Here is a 20,223-nt window from a genome sequence, read left to right on the forward strand (position 1 = left end):
CAGCTAATTTGAAGGTAACATAATTTTTTTCTATATATAAATATTGTATTTTAGTAGTCCTTTCCCTGTATCAGCCACTATATTATTGTGATGGGGTGTTTCCTTGCAGAAACATACATCCCTCTGGCTGTATTTTGGTTCTGGTCCACAGTTTATGTTGACATTCATCCCTTGGAGGGACTTCTTTGTCTGTGCTCCCTTTGAACTTCAAGGGTTTGTGCACAGAGGTGATTGACAACTACCTGCTTGATGCCTGTCAGAGAGGGGAGGGGGCCCCCTCACAGACTCACAGATTAACAGTGGAACAAAACCAAAATACAGCCAGGGGGATGTGTCTTTCTGCAAGGAAACACCCCAGCACAAAAATACTGTATAGTGGCTGAGAAAGTTAAATGACTGCATTTTTTAAATATCTTAAAGTTACCTAGTGTACCTTTAAAGTATGACACTAGAATGCGGTTAATTCGTTGAAAAGTGTTCATCTTGCCTTCAGCAAGACAACAATGTATTAATCAAGCACAAGTGCCTTTTGCTGGTCAAGACCGTGTCAAAAGAAGCCACACAATTTCCATGTAGCCACTAGAGGGCCATGTCGGCCTTTACATGCTATTTTACATTGGTACACTCACTAACCTTTATTTTTAAACTAGGCTCCTTAACCCTACTGTATATCTGATTGTACCTTCATTGTCATACATTTATGTATATTTATTTCCTCTTATGTTCCTGTTGGAATAATGTTGCATATTATACAATTTAATAGTTCGTGCGCGCGCGTGTGTGTGTGTGTGTGTGCGTGCGTGCACATGCGTGTGTGTGCGTGTGCGTGTGTGTGTGTGTGTTGTGCGTGTGTGGGTGTGTGCGTGCGTGTGTGCGTGTACTGTATGAACGTCAGTCTATACAGCAACACAGTACAACATATTACTCTAATATAGTCTTGGTTTCGTTTCTGGGACTAGGAAAGAGTATGTTGTTTTGTACTGTCTGTGTTGTATGATGTCCAATACTTTGTATTGTGTTTTTCCAGGTCTCTGGGTCTGAAGAAGGAAGTGGAAGAATTCGCTATGCTCTTCCTGGTCTTTGATGAGAATAAGAGTTGGTAAGTGGCTACAGAATCCCTAACCCTGGCACTCATGTCCAATCTAGCGCTACCTCTGTCTCTCATGGGACGAGCTGAGAGTTACCGTTGATTATATTTTCATACATCAAAGACTTAGAGCAAGACAGAATGCATGGTCTGAACAAAGACAAAATCATGAGACAGCAGCATGTCATTGGACATGACAGGTTTGGCGTGTGATAAAAATGATGAATTAATTGGTTAATGACAAATCACTGGATGTTCTCAGGAAATTGTATTCCTGTGTGAGTGGGTACGACAACTTTACTACGTATTACCCCCATCCGTATTATGGGGAAACTTTTTGCAGGAAAATAGCAGATCTACAAGCTCCTCACAACAAAGATAATGAATGAAGAGCAAAAACAGACACCAGTATAAAGCCTGATACAGTACGAGGCTACAAGCACGTTAAGACTCACCAGAACACAAACTCGATTTGCTCCCTCTGGTCTCCTTGGCCATATAGTAATCCAACTCCACTGGCGTTGCCATCATAAGCCTCCCATATACAGGATCCACATTTAAGTTGTTCTGAACAGGAAATGATCAGCTATTTACACAATGTGATCAGAAAACAATTTTGTTGCTTACTCTGGTCTCTATTGTGATTCTTCAAGGTACCTGGATGATAACATTAGAACCCACATCAGGACCCCTCCCGCCAATCTCAAGGATGATGAAGAATTCATAGAGAGTAACAAGATGCATGGTGAGGCACTCGCACACGCACACACACAAACGCACACACACACGCACACGCACACACAAATGTACACACGCACGCACACACAGTCACACACACACACACACACACACACACACACACACACACACACACACACACACACACACACACACACACACACACACACACACACACACACACACAAATGTACACACGCACGCACCCACGCACAGACTTTACCCCTGTGCCACAATGGACTCCTCAATTTGACTATTTACTTTCTTTCTAATGCGGGTTTGTATGTGCTTTCTCTGTCTATGTGCAGCGATTAACGGTCTCATGTACAGTAACCTGCTTGGTCTGAACATGGAGGTGGGTGATAAGGTTTACTGGTATCTGATGGCAATGGGAAATGAGGTGGACATACACACAGCCCACTGGCATGGCCACAGTGTGGAATATAAGGTACAGTACACACACACACACGCGCGCGCACACACACACACACACACACACACACACACACACACACACACACACACACACACACACACACACACACACACACACACACACACACACACACACACACACACACACACACACACACACACACACACACACACACACACACACACCTTCTGCTTCACTTAACACTAACTGCACAGCAAAATCAACTGGGAGTGTAAAAATGGCCATATAGGGTCATTTAGTATTCTTATCAAACCTTACCCTCTCCCTTCTTCTTCCTCTCCTCCTCCAGTTGGGTGGAGGTCCTCATCGTACTGATGTGTTTGATCTGTTGCCAGCAACGTTCCAGGTATAAACCATGCTTGCCTTGAATCACACATTTGTAACCTATTTTTAACCTTATACCCATGATTAAAACAGATGTTTTTTTTAAACATACAAGAATGATTAATTATTTGAATTAATTGTACCATCAAAACATATCAGCGGGTCTTCCCATTTGATATGGTAAAAAAGTGCAACACAAACCAACACCGCCATACCGACAATTCGGTATGGCAAGGTATGGCAGCTGCCATACCTTGGCTACAGGGAAAAAAAAAAATGTACTTCCTAAATAAAATTCATCAAGCCTGTTGCTAAGGTTTCGCAACATACCTTCGCATGCGTGCAAGACACCAGTCATGTTGCCATACCTTAGCATTTGCTGAACTGACGTCTCTCGCTTTCTTGTCATCTTCAGACGGTGAAGATGCGTCCTGCGTATGCTGGTTCCTGGCTGTTCCACTGTCATGTAGCTGACCACATCATAGGTGGCATGGAGACTCTATACACTGTTAAAGAAAAAGGTACAGACTTTGGGAGTGTGTGTGTGTGTGTGTGTGTGTGTGTGTGTGTGTGTGTGTGTGTGCGTGTGCGTGTGTGTGCGTGCGTGAGCACTGTATAGCCTTTTGTATACAGAAAGGATACAATAGCGGGTTAAAGACAGCCCTGTGAAAACATACAGTAGCAATATAATGTGTACGAGAGGGGGGGGGGGGGGGTCGGAGAAAGACAGAGACTGTATTTTGATTGTCTAGTACCAGCTACAGGTATGTCTTAACTTAAAGGCTTGTCCATACTGTCTTCGTCGGAGAGTTCCGACTTTCCAACATGCAGCTTTACCAACTCTATTTCGGGATAATGAGATGTGAGTGACGTCATTTTGTAGTTGAACTGGACCTTTCTGACGAAAGGTTTGGTGGTCGGAGACAGTATGGACAGGCCTTTAAGTTAAGCCATAAGAGCTGGTTACTTTAGACAATCAAAATAGAGAGAATGGTGTACTGATGATGCAGTGTGATGTCTGTCTCTGTACACACAGTAAGAAGAGGACTTTTTGGCTGAGCAGATGGGAGCTGAGGTGTAAGGCCCAGACAGTCAGAAACCCAGACCCAGACCCAGACCCAGATCCAGATCCAGACATATGTCAACTGTTGGCCAAGAAACGAAATATACTGTATGTAGCTGCTACTGTTGCAGTAACTGTTGCTGCACATTTTGTAAAATAGCACAAAACATTTGTCGTAAATGATTGGCTCATATGCTCATCCATATACTGTAGGATGCACCTGCATGTATTTATTGTAATGTAATTTCAAGTCCTTAAAGGTCTTAAATACAGTTCAATTTAATCTTTGAGTAAACTGAGAGGTATTAAAAAAAGATTTCTCGAGTCATTGACATTTATTTAACTGTGGAATTTGATCTGCCGATAATTCCATTGTATTTATCAATGTACAGTAGTGACCTGACCTGAAAGATGTAATAAAATTAATGAATATAACATAGCATTAGCATTATCATTCACAGAGAGAGAGAGAGAGAGAGAGAGAGAGACAGAGACAGAGACAGAGACAAAACATGGCCTCCCTTTTTGACCCCATGGTAGTGCTGTAGATCCACAGAGATGGGATATTGATGAACACTGACGCAAACAAAATCCTCATTTCCTCACACCTGAAAAGGTTTCACTGCACTTTTTATATTTGGATCTTGTTTTGCACTGTATTGCCTACGCACAACAACCCCAGCTACCCCGTCTCTAAATACATAGAGTACAATCTCCTCTGTGAACTGTCTCTAAATGCAGCCCATTAAATGACAACGTCACTCCGACGCAGCTGGCTGGTACCTCCTGCAGGCCATGCTCTCCCTAGGCTGGTTTTATACTGGCTTAATTAACAACATTATTAGTCATTAATTAGTCTGGGGCCAGGGCTAATATCATACTGTGGATAGATTTTCTTTTTCTCACATGGTCAAGACTAGTTTCATTTGGAACCTCAGTATACCCTTGTTTGTGTGTATAAAAGGTGGCTAGGGAATGATTTGTTTATTCTGGTTAATTGATCATCGTCATCATCATCATCATCATTATAGTACTAATAATTATATTACTTGTGCAAGTAGAGAGTAGTAAAGTATACTGCGATCGGCTGGGTATGTATGTCGGTGTCCTCTCAGGGTATGTGCCGTATGTCGGTATATTGCTGATACCGATATGATGATGGATTGTGATCCCTAGAAAACACCTATATATTGAGTGGAACAAGTGAAAATTTGGGACATTTGTAGTCACCACGTACTCTCCCTGTCTGTTACTCTCCTCTCACCCTATCCTCTCATCAGCTTGTGTTACTAGAGGTCTAGGAAATGCAGACCTTTTCTTTCAGTGCTTACAGTATATCATTTCAAGAGAAGGCTGTGCTTCTCCATGACTTTCATTTCATTAGGGAACAGTGGTGGTTTTAGCCTATCTGGAAATAGTGAACAACTAACTATGATAGATAGGAATGTATAATAGCAGCATCTAGTTACTTCTGTAGGGAAACTAATATCAGCTCTTCTAGCGCTATTCTAATGTTGGTGTTGGTGTTTGCTAATTGTTTGCGCTAGCAGAGCGTGCAAGTACTGCATTCGGTGCTGTCTGTTTCTGGTCAACAGTACAAAGCCAATGAAGGAGCAGCGTTCTCTGTGACATCACCACCAAGAAGTGCGACCTGATGTAAATAACAAGGCGCAAGTTGCCACCGAGACAGAGTGCAGTAGATAGATACGGTACCTTTATTATCCCAATGGGGGAAATCAGTTCGCCCAGAGGCAGCAAAGCAGTTTAAGGTTACAAGGTTACGGAGAAAGTATGAAAAGAAAAAAGAAGTACTGTTTTGTACAGTGAAAAAAAGCAAGGCACAAAAAAAAAGAATATACCGGTATGCACAAAAAAAGAATATACACTTTATACAGTATACACAAAGATACAAAAAAATAAGAATATAAATAAAAATAAAGTGCAAAAAACATGCCATGTCTGGCAATATTAAGTCCAAAAAGAAGAAAAAAGGTAAGGCATTTACACGCACAATAGGAATTATTTACAGTATGGATTATGGCACACATTGGACAAAATGTATTAAGCAACATCAATATCGGGATAGAATTTTGATGATGTTTGAGGTAAAATTAAGAATGAAATCCTATCAACATACATTGTGACAAAGTACCCATGTGTAAAAAAGCTTGTATGGTCCTACTATTTTTGACAGTCTAAAACTTTTGATACATAAACAGGATCAATCAGAAATTCATTGTGCAAGCCAAGTGTTCAGTAAGCTGTGAAAATGTGAGTGCTAATAGGCAACTAACCAGTCTATAGAGAATGGCTACTATCCTCTGTTGTCCACGAGGATGACGGTAGAATCTGGAAGAGTTCCATGGCTTGTTGATCAACAGCAGAACAGAACGTTACATGGTGACCATCTGTTTCCAAAACATATCTCCGTAATTTGATGTTGGTCCAGCGCTGGCTACACCACCTGTCATCTATACAACCTCTCTCTGTTGTTCTGTCATCAACACAACTTAGCCTTCTGTACATTCACTTTAATCTTTTATTTTTTATTTGGCCGCGTACCCCACTCTAGTGTATAGTGTTAAAGCAAAGATCATGTTGATTCCTGGTCATATACAGTAGGGAGAGAGCATGTCTGCAGTATTCTGAAAGTTACAGTATGGTCATATATAAAGATCCAATTACTTCACTAAACACACTTAATACAAAAAATGGTATGGGTGACGGGTCAATGAGTTATGTATTGATCACCAATATCAGGTTTTTGTCATGTTTGCGCATACAATTTAAGGTGGATGAAGCTCACAAAGGTGCGTTGTAAGCTTTAGATATGCAATTTTCAGCGATGATATTTGTTGTAGCCAGAGCAAAAACATATCGCAGGTGTAGGTTTTTTAAGTGGTAGGGCCCCATGGTGACACAGAGAGAAAGTTGCGGGCAACTTCAGCATTTTCTGTTGCTCATGTGACACAGCTCAAGTTCTTCAAGATGTGTCACCTTGAGTGCTGGAATGTAACTTTCTTCGTGTCTCTCTTCAGAGGCTGGATTAACCAAGGCATTCAAGAGGGGAAAAAAAGATGGGAAACGAGAGTGCCTGGGGACTTTAAAGCCCACTGGGCGTTTCAAAGCCTCTGTTTTATCACTCCCAGCTGCTTGTCTTATCTGTATTAAGACAGTGGACAGTTTAGCCAAGGACACCCTATACTATGTGGTCTGACAGCTCTAGTCACTGTAGAGGTCCACCTAAAATTAGGACATTATGTTGTTGTTATGATTAATAGTGATTTGGATTTCTTGTGCTGTCAGAATTTCAAACAAAGTTGAGGACTTACACGGATGCTTGCTGTTCCTCACCATTCAACTACAGCGGGAGCTTTGTAACTCAAGTCCCTCCTGGGTACATGTCAACTGGTCACAACAAGCACAATTTGTGCTTGTTAAAAGCACAATCAAAACATTTGATTAAGCTATGACAGTAAATTTGTCTGCAAAATTGAAATATTTAAAACAAAGCATAAATATCTCTACATGGTAAATGGTGCATTTATACAGCACCTTTATCCAAGGCGCTTTACAATGATTGTGCATTACACTCACCTATTCATTCAAACACCGATGGCGGAGGAAACCATGCAAGGCACCAACCAAACCCAAGCATTTAGGGGTTCGGTGTCTTGCTCAAGGACGCTTCGACACTGTTACCAAGGAAATGAACATGATGTCAGATCTCTAGTTATAAGTCAACATTGAACACTGGAATACTTATTAGCACTGGAATACTTATAAGTATTACTTATTAGTAACTAGAAATACTGTTCCTACGAAACAGTGTGGGCTCGCATAGAACACCATAAAGATCTGCCCAACGGGCACTCCAACATTAGACTCCTAATGGGTCTCTCTCCCTCTCTCTCCAGATTCATTTCCCATTGGAAATTCATTGGAAAACTACAAATGATTTCATGTGGGTGTTGTTGTTATCAGGTTTGTTGGTGGTGATGTCACATAGGAACGCTTTGTACTGTCGGCCCGTTTTGAGGAGAATAACCTTACTATATAAGGATCTGGGAGAACATACTGGTCTCACTTTCAGCGAGCCCACAATAAGTATTCCGTAATCAAGGTTAGAGCACACCATGAAAGCCTGCGATGTCCATTAAGTCCTCTGATGGAGACACCACCCTAGATGATATCCAGCGACAGCTACAGACTCAGGAAGAGCAACTACAGCGTATGGAAGAGACTTTGACGAGAGTTTGTTCGTCTGTGGAATCTCTTAACCAGTCCGTGAGGTTGTCACAGGGCGCTCGGCCAGACCCACCCAGCCGACATGCTATCTCTGACGAAGAATTCTGGTGGTTAATGCGCATGGGGATGATGTAGATAGCCTCTGTCAGGTTATCACTGACTATATCTGCTTCTGCGAGAAGGTGTGTGTTCCTACTAAGAAGGTTCGCTGCTTCTCTAACAACAAGCCATGGATAACAAATGAAATCATTCACCTCCTTAAGAGGAAAAGGGATCTGTTCCATGCAGGTGACTGGGAGGGCGTGAGGGTGGTGGTGGAGGAGCTTAAAACAGTCAAGGCTCAGGCAAAAGGGAGCTACAAAGCTAAGCTGGAGAACTCTCTGAGGGAGAACAATACGAGACAAGTGTGGGGTGGTTTCAGGAAGATCACGGGGTATGGCTCTGCCAACTCTACTGTGCCAGGCACGGAGGAGGAGAAACGAGATGAACCGTTTTTTCAATCGGTTTGACGGAGCTCCTGTTAATGTTCAACAAGCAGCGGCTGGGTCAAACGGTGACCTCGGTTGCCGCCCTCTTTCTTCCCCTGCATCATCTCCCCCCCCCCCCCCCCCCCCCCCCCACCCACCCTGATTCTCACCACCGAGCAAGTGAGGCGCCAACTCGGAAAAGTCAACACCAGGAAAGCGGCGGGACCTGATAACATCAACTCTAAGGTGCTTAAGGCTTGCGCGGAGCAGCTCGCTGTCCCCCTTACGCACCTCTTCAACCTCTCCCTGAGGACGGGGAAGGTACCACAGCTGTGGAAGACCTCCTGCATTGTCCCGGTGCCTAAGAAGACCCGTCCCTCGGTCCTCAATGATTACAGACCAGTCGCCCTGACATCACAGGTCATGAAGGTCTTCGAACGGCTGGTTCTGAACCTACTGAGACCGGCGGTCAGTGATCACCTGGACCCCCTTCAGTTTGCCTACCAGGCTAATATTGGGGTTGATGACGCCATCACCTACATGCTCCATAAGGCTCTCACCCATCTGGAAGATCTGGGCAGCACAGTCAGAATTATGTTTTTTGACTTCTCCAGTGCTTTCAACACTATCCAACCGTCTCTGCTTGCGGAGAAGCTTACGCTGATGGGGTGGACAAGGGCTTTGTGGCATGGATCACAGACTACCTTTCAGAAAGACCACAGTCTGTGAGACTGCAGAGCTGTCGGTCTGATGTGCTGGTGAGCAACACGGGGGCCCCTCAAGGAACTGTGCTCTCACCCTTCCTGTTCACTCTCTATACATCGGACTTCCGCTTCAATTCCAAGACCTGTCATCTGCAGAAGTTCTCAGATGATACCGTGGTGGTCAGCAAGATCTCGGGTGACAACACGGCTGAGCACGATGGTGTGGTTAGGGACTTTGTGCAGTGGAGCGAGGCTAACCATCTCAGGCTCAACGCAAGCAAGACCAAGGAGATGGTGGTGGACTTCCGCACCTCCAAGAGAGTCCCCCCGGTGCCAAGCACCATTAACGGTGAGGTGGTTGAGCTCGTGGATAACTACAAATTCCTCTGAGTACACCTGAATAGTTCACTGGACTGGTCGGACAACACGCAGGCGATTCACAGCAAGGGGAAAAGCAGGCTGTTCCTCCTGAGAAGACTGAGATCGTTTGGGGTGTGCAATAGGATGCTACAGATGGCGACTAAATCTACACTTTTCAGTTGATTTAGTCTGAAATGTATTTTGGCAGGCCTTGATGGCATCGTAATGACTGATTTTACACTTGGTTGTGTGCTGAAAATAGCAGATCTACAAGCTTGTAGATCTGCTATTTTCAGCACACAACATCTGAGAGCAACCAAACATAAAATTATTCTCTCCTCCCTAATGTTTCAGTCTAGTTTTTATTTTGTTGACGAAATTGTCAATATATTTAGTCTTAGTTTTAGTCATCACAGCTTACTTTTATTTTAGTTTTTATTTAGTTTTCGTCAGTGAAAGAAACGCAGTCGACAAACAATTTTCGTCATAGTTTTAGTCGACGAAATCAACACTGGTTCAGACATTTAAGGTCCTACTTCATTTTTTTTGCTATTTTGAAAAACACTTTTTAAATAGTTAAAAAAGCTGACCTACAATGTCACGATGTACAGGTCGGCTATTTGAAGTAGTTTAAAATGTTTTTTCAAAAAACAGCAAAGAAGGTTAGGGATAAAGGGGTAAGGAGTATAGTTCCAAATCTCATACCCATGACACATTTTTTCAAGTTAATTTCCTCAACTCTTCTTCTTCTTCTCTCTCTCTGTCTGTCTGTCAACCGAAGGTCGCAGTTAAGTATGTAAAAATGCACATCCTGTCAGTATGTCTGCGAATCCGCGATTCCGTAACACCTCAATGTCTATATAGCTGACCTCAATCACAGGACAGGAGTCAGGACATAGGCATTTGCCTACGGTAGCTTGCCTATGCCTAAAAACGGCCCTGGCTGAACAATTTTACAATTTAGTTATTTGGCAAATTAAATAGTATAATAGTTGTGTTGGTGTTAAACTTCTCTGGAAAATATCCATTAGTGCCCTTGCTTTTTCTCTTGTAGGCCAGCTGTCGACTGATCTACGTACATAAACACAATAGGTTTCCTTGCACTGTGGGTGAACAGACTAACATCTAAATGCAATTTGCAGCATTGTCTCTTTTTCCCAGTGCAATTACATCATATTTCATTACGTACAACAACTCAAAATCCCTTTAGTTAATGAAATGCATTTTCATTCTATAAACACTTGACCCATGATTATTGAGACACAGCAGTATAGAAGAGACATCGTGACTGGAACCGTGTGCAATGTACAATAATAATCCTAGTTTTATAAATGAGGCCTCTGGTCTTGAATATTGAATATGGAGTCATAACTTATGACTCAATATTCTGAATGTGGACTCTCAAAGACTGTTCTTTGGTGTGTCGCATTAGTGTTGACAGTTTTCACAAATACATAGTGAACAAAAGTGATTGATTAAAACATCTTTGTTCCAACCATCTAGGAGTGGTGACTCCTCCTCCGGCGTCTCTGGTCCGACCTGGCACCAAGCACACCTATGAGTGGGTGGTGCCAGTGGGCGCTGGGCCAGTGGAAGGAGAGCCCGACTGTCTGAGCTATCTCTACTACTCTGCAGTCGACGCGGTCAAGGACACCAACTCTGGACTGGTGGGACCTCTGCTAGTCTGTAGACCCAAAGCTTTGAAGAAAGGAGTACAGGTGAGACAGAGAGGGAGAGAAAGAAAGAAAGTTGAGACTCTTGAGGGTGTAAGATTCATTCTTAACTCAATCCAGTTTAGACAGACTAAGCATGAGGGAAGAATGTAAAGGTCTATGTGCATTTGTTAACCTCTCTGTCTCTCTCTCTCTCCCTCACCTCACCTCACCTCTCTCTCTCTCTCTCTCCCCCCCCCTCCCTCTCTCTTTCCTTCAACAGAAGAACTATATTAAGGAGTTCAATCTCCTGGCCACAGTGTTTGATGAGAACCTGAGCTGGTATCTGGAGGACAACATTAAGACCTTCACCACGGCTCCTGCTACTGTCAACCTTAAGGATGAGGGCTTTATAGCCAGTAATAAGATGCATGGTGAGGAGGATGTGCACCAAGACACCCACGCACGCACACACACACACACACACACACATACGTACGCTCATGCATGCACGTGCACGTTTTCTGATCATTACGCACCCACGCAGCGCTTGCTCTTTTCTCTATTCAAGCTTGAATTACAAATTGTAATGCTAAAATATCTGCCTCCTCGCCTCCTCCATCCACTGACCACTGTCTTCCAGGCAGCATAGCTGTGTTACTGTGAAATTGGTGACCTGTCGAAATATGAGACCATCTTGTGGACTTCATGTAACAACAATGTCCAAATCTATATCACTGCTGTTTGTCTGTTTGTTAATTAACAGATTATTATGATTGTGATTATTATAACAATGATTATTATGATTATGATGATTAATTTTTTTCAAATTTCAAGATCACAGTGCAATGCCAAAGTTTTGCCCTAACCCTAACAGAGCTCTCTTTGATTTGACGGCTTCTCTCCCTGTTAGCCATCAATGGCTTTGTGTTCAGGAACCTGCAAGGCCTGACCATGTGTAAAGGAGACACGGTAATGTGGCATCTATCAGGACTGGGCTCGGAGGCCGACATCCACAGTCTCTATTTCCATGGCAACCGCTTCATCTACCGCCAGACCAGACGAGACACCATCAGTGTGTTCCCACACACATCCTACACTGTCACAATGGAGCCTGACAGCATGGGTACAGACAGTATAACGCATGCATGAACATTTGTATTTCTATGCTTAGAAAGACTTTATATCAGGATTTTAGGATGGAGATTTTATGAATACATTTTTAAACCCTATCACACATTGTGGGTTTGTAGAACTGCTATTTCCGTTGAGTGACAGCTTGAACCCCAACCCTTAAACTTAACCACTTAATGTCTAATTCCAATCCTAACCCCCACCTGAATCTTTGCATGCACGCATGTGTTGTAAGGTTTGAAAAAAATGACAATTTGTCAACACAAACTGTTGGGTTATGGTCCAAAAATATTAAGGTATTTAGAGGTTTGTTATGACGGATTTATACATGAAATTCCCTTACTAAAATGTTGATATCCTCACAAGTATAAGGAGTATTATAATAGTGTGTGTGTGTGTGTGTGTGTGTGTGTGTGTGTGTGTGTGTGTGTGTGTGTGTGTGTGGGTGTGTGTGTGTGTGTGTGTGTGTGTGTGTGTGTGTGTGTGTGTGTGTGTGTGTGTGTGTGTGTGTGTGTGTGTTGTACTCCAGGTCAGTTTGAGGTGGTGTCAGCTATGGTGGCTGACTATCAGGCTGGCATGCGAGCCGACTACACGGTGCAGAAGTGCAGGCTGTTGCAGCGCCAGGGAGAGATCATGCTCCACTCCAAGACCTACTACATTGCTGCCGTGGAAAAGACCTGGGATTATGCTCCCAACCGCACCTGGGAGACGGAAATGTTCAATGGACTGACAAACAGGTACAGTATCACATCGGAACTACACGCAACATGAACATATGGACACATATATTATGTACACTATACAATGTACACAGTGGTGTAAAATAACTAAATACTGTACTTAAGTACAATTTTGAGGTATTTGTACTTTACTTGAGTATTTCCAATTTCCGATTTAGTTACTAGTTACTCTGTATATTTTATTTTATTACAAAACCTACATTGACAACTTCAGCCCTGTATACACTACGGCCATTTGGAAATAGCCGATCTACAAGCTCACAATGCGTGGCATCGCATTTTGATACCAATAATTTTGCACGTTTCCTACAGTACATTGTAAATTCCAGACTTTTTATTTGTAACAGTATTTCTATATTACAGTATTGATACTTTTACTTAAGTAAAACACTTTTTACACCACTGTTGACGAGTTCCACTTTCACAAAAAGAAATGCATCACTCACAGCAATTCTTGCTACTTTGGTGTGACACTTTAGTATGATGAAGTAGAGCATTAATTCATTAAGGTACAAAAACTAAAAACTAAAAAAGTATGGAGATACAAGGTTTATTCCTGACAACAAGGATATATATAATACGCTTATATTGTCATAAACTCACACAAACCCCATCTCTCCTCTCTCTCTCTCTCTCTCTCCTATAGTCCCGGGTCTGAATTCTTAGAACAGCGGGGTAAATTCATAGGTTCCCGCTATAAGAAGGTGGTCTACCGCCTGTTCACAAACGATAAATTCACTCAGGAGGTGGTAAGAGCACCTGACATGGAGCACCTTGGGATTATGGGTAGGTTGATACAGCATGGAGAACTATGGAATGGCAACAGGCGTTTGGTGTGAAAACCTGAAAATATATGTGTGTTCATCCTCTCCTCTCCTCTCCTCTCCTCTCCTCTCCTCTCCTCAGGTTCTATGATCCATGCTGATGTGGGGGATAAGATAAAGATAGTGTTTAAGAACATGGCATCCAGACCTTATTCTATCCATGCTCATGGGGTAAAGACAGAGAGCCCCATTGTCCATAACACCCACCAGGTATGGACATTGTGTGTGTGCGTGTGTGCGTGTGTGTGCGTGCGTGTGTAAAGTACCGGATACAGTTTTGGAATTGTGCAGACTTCAAAACACGTAAATTAAAAGTGTAATGGAAACTAGTCTGTTTGTGTCCTTGTTAGGTGAGACACACACCTACTACTGGTATGTCAACAAGAATACTGGACCAACTGAACAACAAGAGTCATGTACTGTTGGGGCTTACTACTCTACTGCTGATGTGACCAAGGTTAGCAAACATGCACACACACACACACACACACACACACACACACACACACACACACACACACACACACACACACACACACACACACACACACACACACACACACACACACACACACACACACAGTGTTCTAATCCAATGAGCTCTCTCTTACTGCCGTACAGGACATGTATAGTGGTTTGATTGGACCATTGGTGATCTGTCGGCGTAGCTGGGCCAGGTGAGTGGTTGAACGTTACAGGTGAGACAATGCTACAAGGAAGTGAGCAAACTAGATGTTACTGCCAGCTCAGTTCTGTGGTAATATTTCAGAACATACATGTAATGATGATGATTACACATCACACATCAGCAGGTGGGAGGAGCTCTGTGGCTAATGTTCTGAAATCAAGCCGGTCAATAGTCAGCAATAGTCAATGTAGAGTATACTCTGCTCTTGCCCCAGTAGACAAAACATTTCTCCCCCAAAGCACCTATTGTTGCATTTAACATTATTCAAAATGTACTCAAGAAAAAACATTGTTTGTTTCCAAAACTCCTTTGCAAACACCATAAATATATTCCAACCATACGCAGTGTTTGCAAATTACTTCAGCTAATTTGAACGTAACTTAAACATTTTCTATATATAAATATTTTATTTTAGTAGTCCTTTCCCTTTATCAGCCACTATATTATTGTGCTGGGGTGTTTCCTTGCAGAAACATACAGCCCTCTGGCTTTATGTTGGTTCTGTTCAACTGTTTGTGCACCGAGTTGATTGATCAAAGACAGCTACCTGTTTGATGCCTGTCAGAGAGGGGAGGGGCCCCCCTCACAGACTCACAGGGTACTATACAGGGTACTATACAGTATTAGGGTCTAGTTTATTAGTCTAATACTGTATAGTGGCTGAGAAAGTTACATTTTTTATATATATATATCTTAACGTTACCTAGTGTACCTTTAAACTATGACACTAGAATGCGGTTAAAGGACAACTCCGCCCTAAATCACTTCTAGACTCATTTTCCTACTTATAAGTAACAAGTAGGTCGGGAGTGGCTTATTGTCGGTATCAGCCGGTAACACGCGGGAGTCTGTCCCCGTTACAATGCGCTAGACCCCTGGGAGATGGACTGCTGAGGTGGAGCGCCACACCTACCATCAGCTCCCAGTACTTGCCGCACGACTTGCCAAGCCGTGCTACTCATACGCTGAGTTGGCGGTGCCCGGAATCGGACCCATGACCTTGCGGTACAAAGGCGAGAGCTCTACCGACTGAGCTACCCGGGCTACTTATATTGATCCAAAAAGACTGTCCATGGGGTCTATTAGGCAGAAATGCCCTTATTGTCCAGTTTCCCCTTCAGAACCCAGCAGCTGTCATAGCATAGAGTGGAGCCTATAAGCCTATCGCTTTTACACTATTTGTTGTTTTCAAAAGTGATTTTCTTTTTCATGAATGTGGTATTAGTTGTCATTACAAACACATGCATGCCTTGGTTGTCCCACACAAGCCACCAACCACACTATCATAAATCATGTTTTGGGGTGAGCATTCGGCACAAGTGCCAATCAAAGTGACTGCACTGACCAATCACAGGGCATCTTTTCCGGGATTTGGCAAAACACATAAAAGCATAATACCTGTTTAGCAGAGTGTGATGGCTTGTGTGGGACAACGATGACATGGATGTGTTTGTGATGACAGCTAGTACCACATTCATGAAAAATAAAAACACTTTTGACCACAACAAATAGAGTAAAAGCGATAGGCTTATAAGCTCCACTCTAAGCTATGAGATCTGCTGGGTTCCGCTGGGGAAACTGGCCAACAGGGGCATTTCTGCCTAATAGACCTCATGGACAGTCTTTTTGGATGAATATAGGTAGGAGAATTAGCCTAGAAGTGATTTAGGGCGGAGTTGTCCTTTAATTTGTTGAAAAGTATTCATCTTACCTTCAGCAAGACAACAATTTATTAATCAAGCACAAGTGCCTTTTGCTGGCCAAGACAGTGTCACCATGTCGGCCTTCACATGCTATTTTACATTGGTACACTTACTGACCTTTATTTTTAAACTAGGCTCCTTATGTACTGTATATCTGATTGTACATTCATTGACATACATTGATGTATTTAATTCCTCTTATGTTCCTGTTGGAATAATGTTGCATATTATACAATTTATAGTTTGTGCATGCGTGCGTGCATGCGTGCGTGTGTAAAAAATAAGAAAAAAGTTCTCTGCTCTCTAGTGTAATATTTCAGTTATGTTTTAAGAGCTTGTCCATGAGCAATTGGTTGAGAAATTGGTCTTATAGAGGGTTATGTGTATTTTTGTTCTTATAACTATTATCATAACATGGTTATTAGCTGATTTAATGCATTATAGACATGGGATGCATAGCAACAAATGTACTGTAAAAATCAAACCTCGGTTCGAAGTGAAGCGGTGAACTTTTATTCTATGTGTTCTAGAGTTATGAACGTACAGGACAGATAAAACCTGTTCATTCTGAACTGAAATGGCCATATATGGACATGGGACACACATTTTGCTTTTTGAAAAAGCCTATTCATTCTGGACTGATATTCTGGACCTACAGGACAGAAAAAACCTGTTCATTCTGGACTGGAGTGACCATTATATGGACATAAGGTGACATACATTTTGTTTTTGAAAAAGGCTGTTCATTCTGGACTGAGATGACCATATATGGACATGAAACACACATTTTGTTTTTGAAAAAACCTGTTCATTCTGGACTGAAATGACCATATATGGGCGTGGGACACACAAAGCCACTCATTGGAAGCGGTTTTCACCGCTTCAAAAAAATAAATAAAAAAGAAATACCCCAAGGCAAGGGGTCCATATTCATTTCATAGGCAAGGCCACTTTTTCCCTGTGCGTAATTGTTGTCTCTATCTAAGCCTTTGTAACAATGTTAGTTTATATACATCCGAAAATGAGAAAGCATTTATTTTCCACTACATCCTTTTGGCTTCCAAGGTCCAAGCACATCATACTCTCCATTTGCACACTTGTAATCCATGGGTTTAATTGCGACTGTTCAGGGGGCCCACTCTTAACAGAATGGGTTTCACACTCTGGCTTCACTGTGATGTCACACTGACAGAATGCCTTTTATGCCCATATATGGAGTTCCCTGATGTCATCAATATTAAGCCCATATCTAAAAGGACTTCATATGGGAATGCCCATATATGGAGGCCACATCGGCCACATAGGCCTACCACACTAACGGCTGGTTCTACAGCCAGGGATCTCACATAACGAATAACTGAGTAGGCCTAAGCATGTTTGGGCTCTCAGACAGCATATCTTATACAGTACATGGATCTCCATATATGGGTACCAGCTAGGGGTCTCCATATATGGGTAACGATAGTCCGATATACATCACTGGCCCTTTAGGGCGAGGTCGCATATGTCACTTATTGGTAGAAATTTAATTTATATTACATTATGATGATGTCACTCCTGTCTTGTTATGTTGTCATGTTGTCTGATGTTATCTGGGTTGTAAGGCTGAATATACTGGACAATATGATGTCCAATAAGAGGTCAGATAAACGTTAACAATTAATTATAGACAGACCTATATTTTGTGATCAATCATGTCTGATTGGACATTATATACAGTAGATTATCCAATATATCTACAGTAGATTATCCAATTTATCTATAGATTATCCAGCCTGGATAACATCACTCAAAAAGTTTACAAAACACAGCTAGGTTCACTTTGCTGACCGAATACAATAATGTGTTGCCTAATAGCAACCACACTAATTATCATCATCATCTTCATTATTATTATTATTATTATTAGTAGTAGTAGCATAGGCCTAGTATAATAGTAGTAGTAGTAGTAGTAGTAGTAGTAGTAGTAGCCTAGTATTTTTCATGTCCATTAAAGAAGAGAAAAACATAAGAAATAGCCTACAAATAAAAATAAGATTGTGGTCTTTCTCTCTCTCTGTTTCCTCCTGCATGCACGCACACTCGCACGCTCGCGCGCACGCACTGACACACACACACACACACACACACACACGCGCACACGCGCACACGCGCACGCGCACGCGCACACGCACACGCACGCACGCACACACACACACACACACACACACACACACACACACACACACACACACACACACACACACACACACACACACACACACACACACAAACAAACAACGTTACGACGTTCCCTGCGTGATGACGTCAGTCTTTGTGTGGAGTTGGAGTGAAGGCGCGAAATTTGCCGCCGTTCCTCTGGAGAAGACAAGAAGACAGAAAGAAGGAGACGTCGAGAGTTAAACATCTGTATAAACTATTTATGGTGTTTTAAACATCTTTACAACTAATAAGATAACTATTTTTGTTGTTTGTATTGAACTGCAGGCTGCCGCTGTAGAGACACAAGGCAAGGACGGTGACATAGAAGTAGAACATGCAGTCAGTGTGTGACATGACACTTCACATGAAAACTATCAATGCACATCAAACAATACTAATTCTATCCAGCTTGTTAGCTTATGCCTTATATCTGCTACCTCCAGCTAACCGAGCTAGCCTTTAGCTCCCCATATACCACCATAATATATCTTATATCACCATACAGCAGGGGTCTTCAACAGGGGGTCCGCGACCCCTAGGGGGTCCGCGGAGTTACTGCAGGGGGTCCGCGAAATTATTGCTTGATTAAAAAAAAAAAAAAAAGATTTCAAAAAATGTTTATTTTTAATTTTTTTGCCATTTTCCACATTCATGTTAAAAAATAAATCATGATTCTATCCATTTTGAATAGTTTGAATACATGATTACTATGCAATTGACAGATTGTTGATATTATTGACATTTGTTCTCAGTTAATAAGTAGGCTAGTATGTTTAGAAATGGTATTGGTACGGCCCACCCTGCTTGCTGTAACTTGTAGGCTACTTGTTTAAAACAAACCCGACCCCCCCACCCTACGAGGTGGTAGGCAGGGGGTCCCTGCTCCATCTCCCCATCAGTTTGGGGGTCCACGGCCTGCATACAGTATTCTAAATTGATGTTCTATATTGCTGCTATTTTAACCTACATGGTGTTTTATCTCCATTGCAGGTGTCAGAGTCACAGAGAAGTGAGAGAGATAGGCAGCAAACATGGACAGTTCGGGGGTAAAGGTGAGTCAAAACAGAACAACAGTGGATGAAAATGTATTCTGTAGGTAACATTAACATTAGTCTGTTTGATAGAGATGTCAGAGCAGCTTGATTCCATAAAATGTGGCTCATGAGTTTTTTCTATTAAAGGAAGCTAGCATTCATTGAATGAAATTACCTATAAAGTGCAAGTGCTTGTATTATAATTTACCTGACATGTTTTTTTTTTTGTAAGCTAACTAAGTCTATGTGACCAACACAGTTTCCAGCTCACAGCTCCTGTACAATAAGTGATATTCCCTCCTCCTTTCTGTGTCTCTCCATCTATTACTGGTTCTCAAAGTGGGGTCTGGGGTTGGGGACCCCCAGGGGTCCTTGAGGGAGTACCAGGGGGGCCTCCAGCTAAATGATAGTTAAGAACCAAATGGACCCTTATGGGTATGTAACTCAGAGAGTGTACAAACAGAACCAAATGGACCCATTTGGTTCATTGCCATTAACTGGGGGTCCGTAGCCTAATACATGTCAAACTGGGGGTCCTTGAAATCAAAATAGTGGAGTCCCTGGCATATCTTTTCAAATGGGGGTTCTGCAGGCTAATAAGTGTCGATTTGGGGGTCCTTGACATGACAAAGTTCACCTCTACTTGAAAAGGACTTATCTCAAGCGGCGAACCAGGGGTGTATAGGAGAGAGTTTCTACTGAGGGGCTCTGTCACCCCGAATCAGTGACTCAAAGGCTGCAGCAGATTCAATGGCTCTGCTGCAGCCCCATCAGCTGCACCACAGGCATTGGTTATTC

General features: G+C 42.4%; 1 protein-coding gene across 1 annotated transcript in view; it reads left to right on the forward strand.

The window, feature by feature from the left end:
- The window catches only part of LOC308286422 (coagulation factor VIII-like), a 60,059-nt gene that overhangs the window by 15,654 nt on the left and 24,182 nt on the right, over positions 1 to 20,223 (forward strand). The window contains 11 exon segments of the mRNA XM_080727434.1: positions 1,028 to 1,099; positions 1,741 to 1,832; positions 2,134 to 2,273; positions 2,572 to 2,628; positions 3,022 to 3,127; positions 10,952 to 11,166; positions 11,384 to 11,534; positions 12,014 to 12,226; positions 12,764 to 12,971; positions 13,621 to 13,760; positions 13,881 to 14,008. Of these exon segments, the coding sequence (XP_080583560.1) occupies positions 1,028 to 1,099; positions 1,741 to 1,832; positions 2,134 to 2,273; positions 2,572 to 2,628; positions 3,022 to 3,127; positions 10,952 to 11,166; positions 11,384 to 11,534; positions 12,014 to 12,226; positions 12,764 to 12,971; positions 13,621 to 13,760; positions 13,881 to 14,008 (1,522 nt within the window).

Source organism: Nannobrachium achirus (genome assembly GCF_963921795.1).
Source record: "Nannobrachium achirus genome assembly, chromosome: 1".
NCBI lineage: Eukaryota > Metazoa > Chordata > Actinopteri > Myctophiformes > Myctophidae > Nannobrachium > Nannobrachium achirus.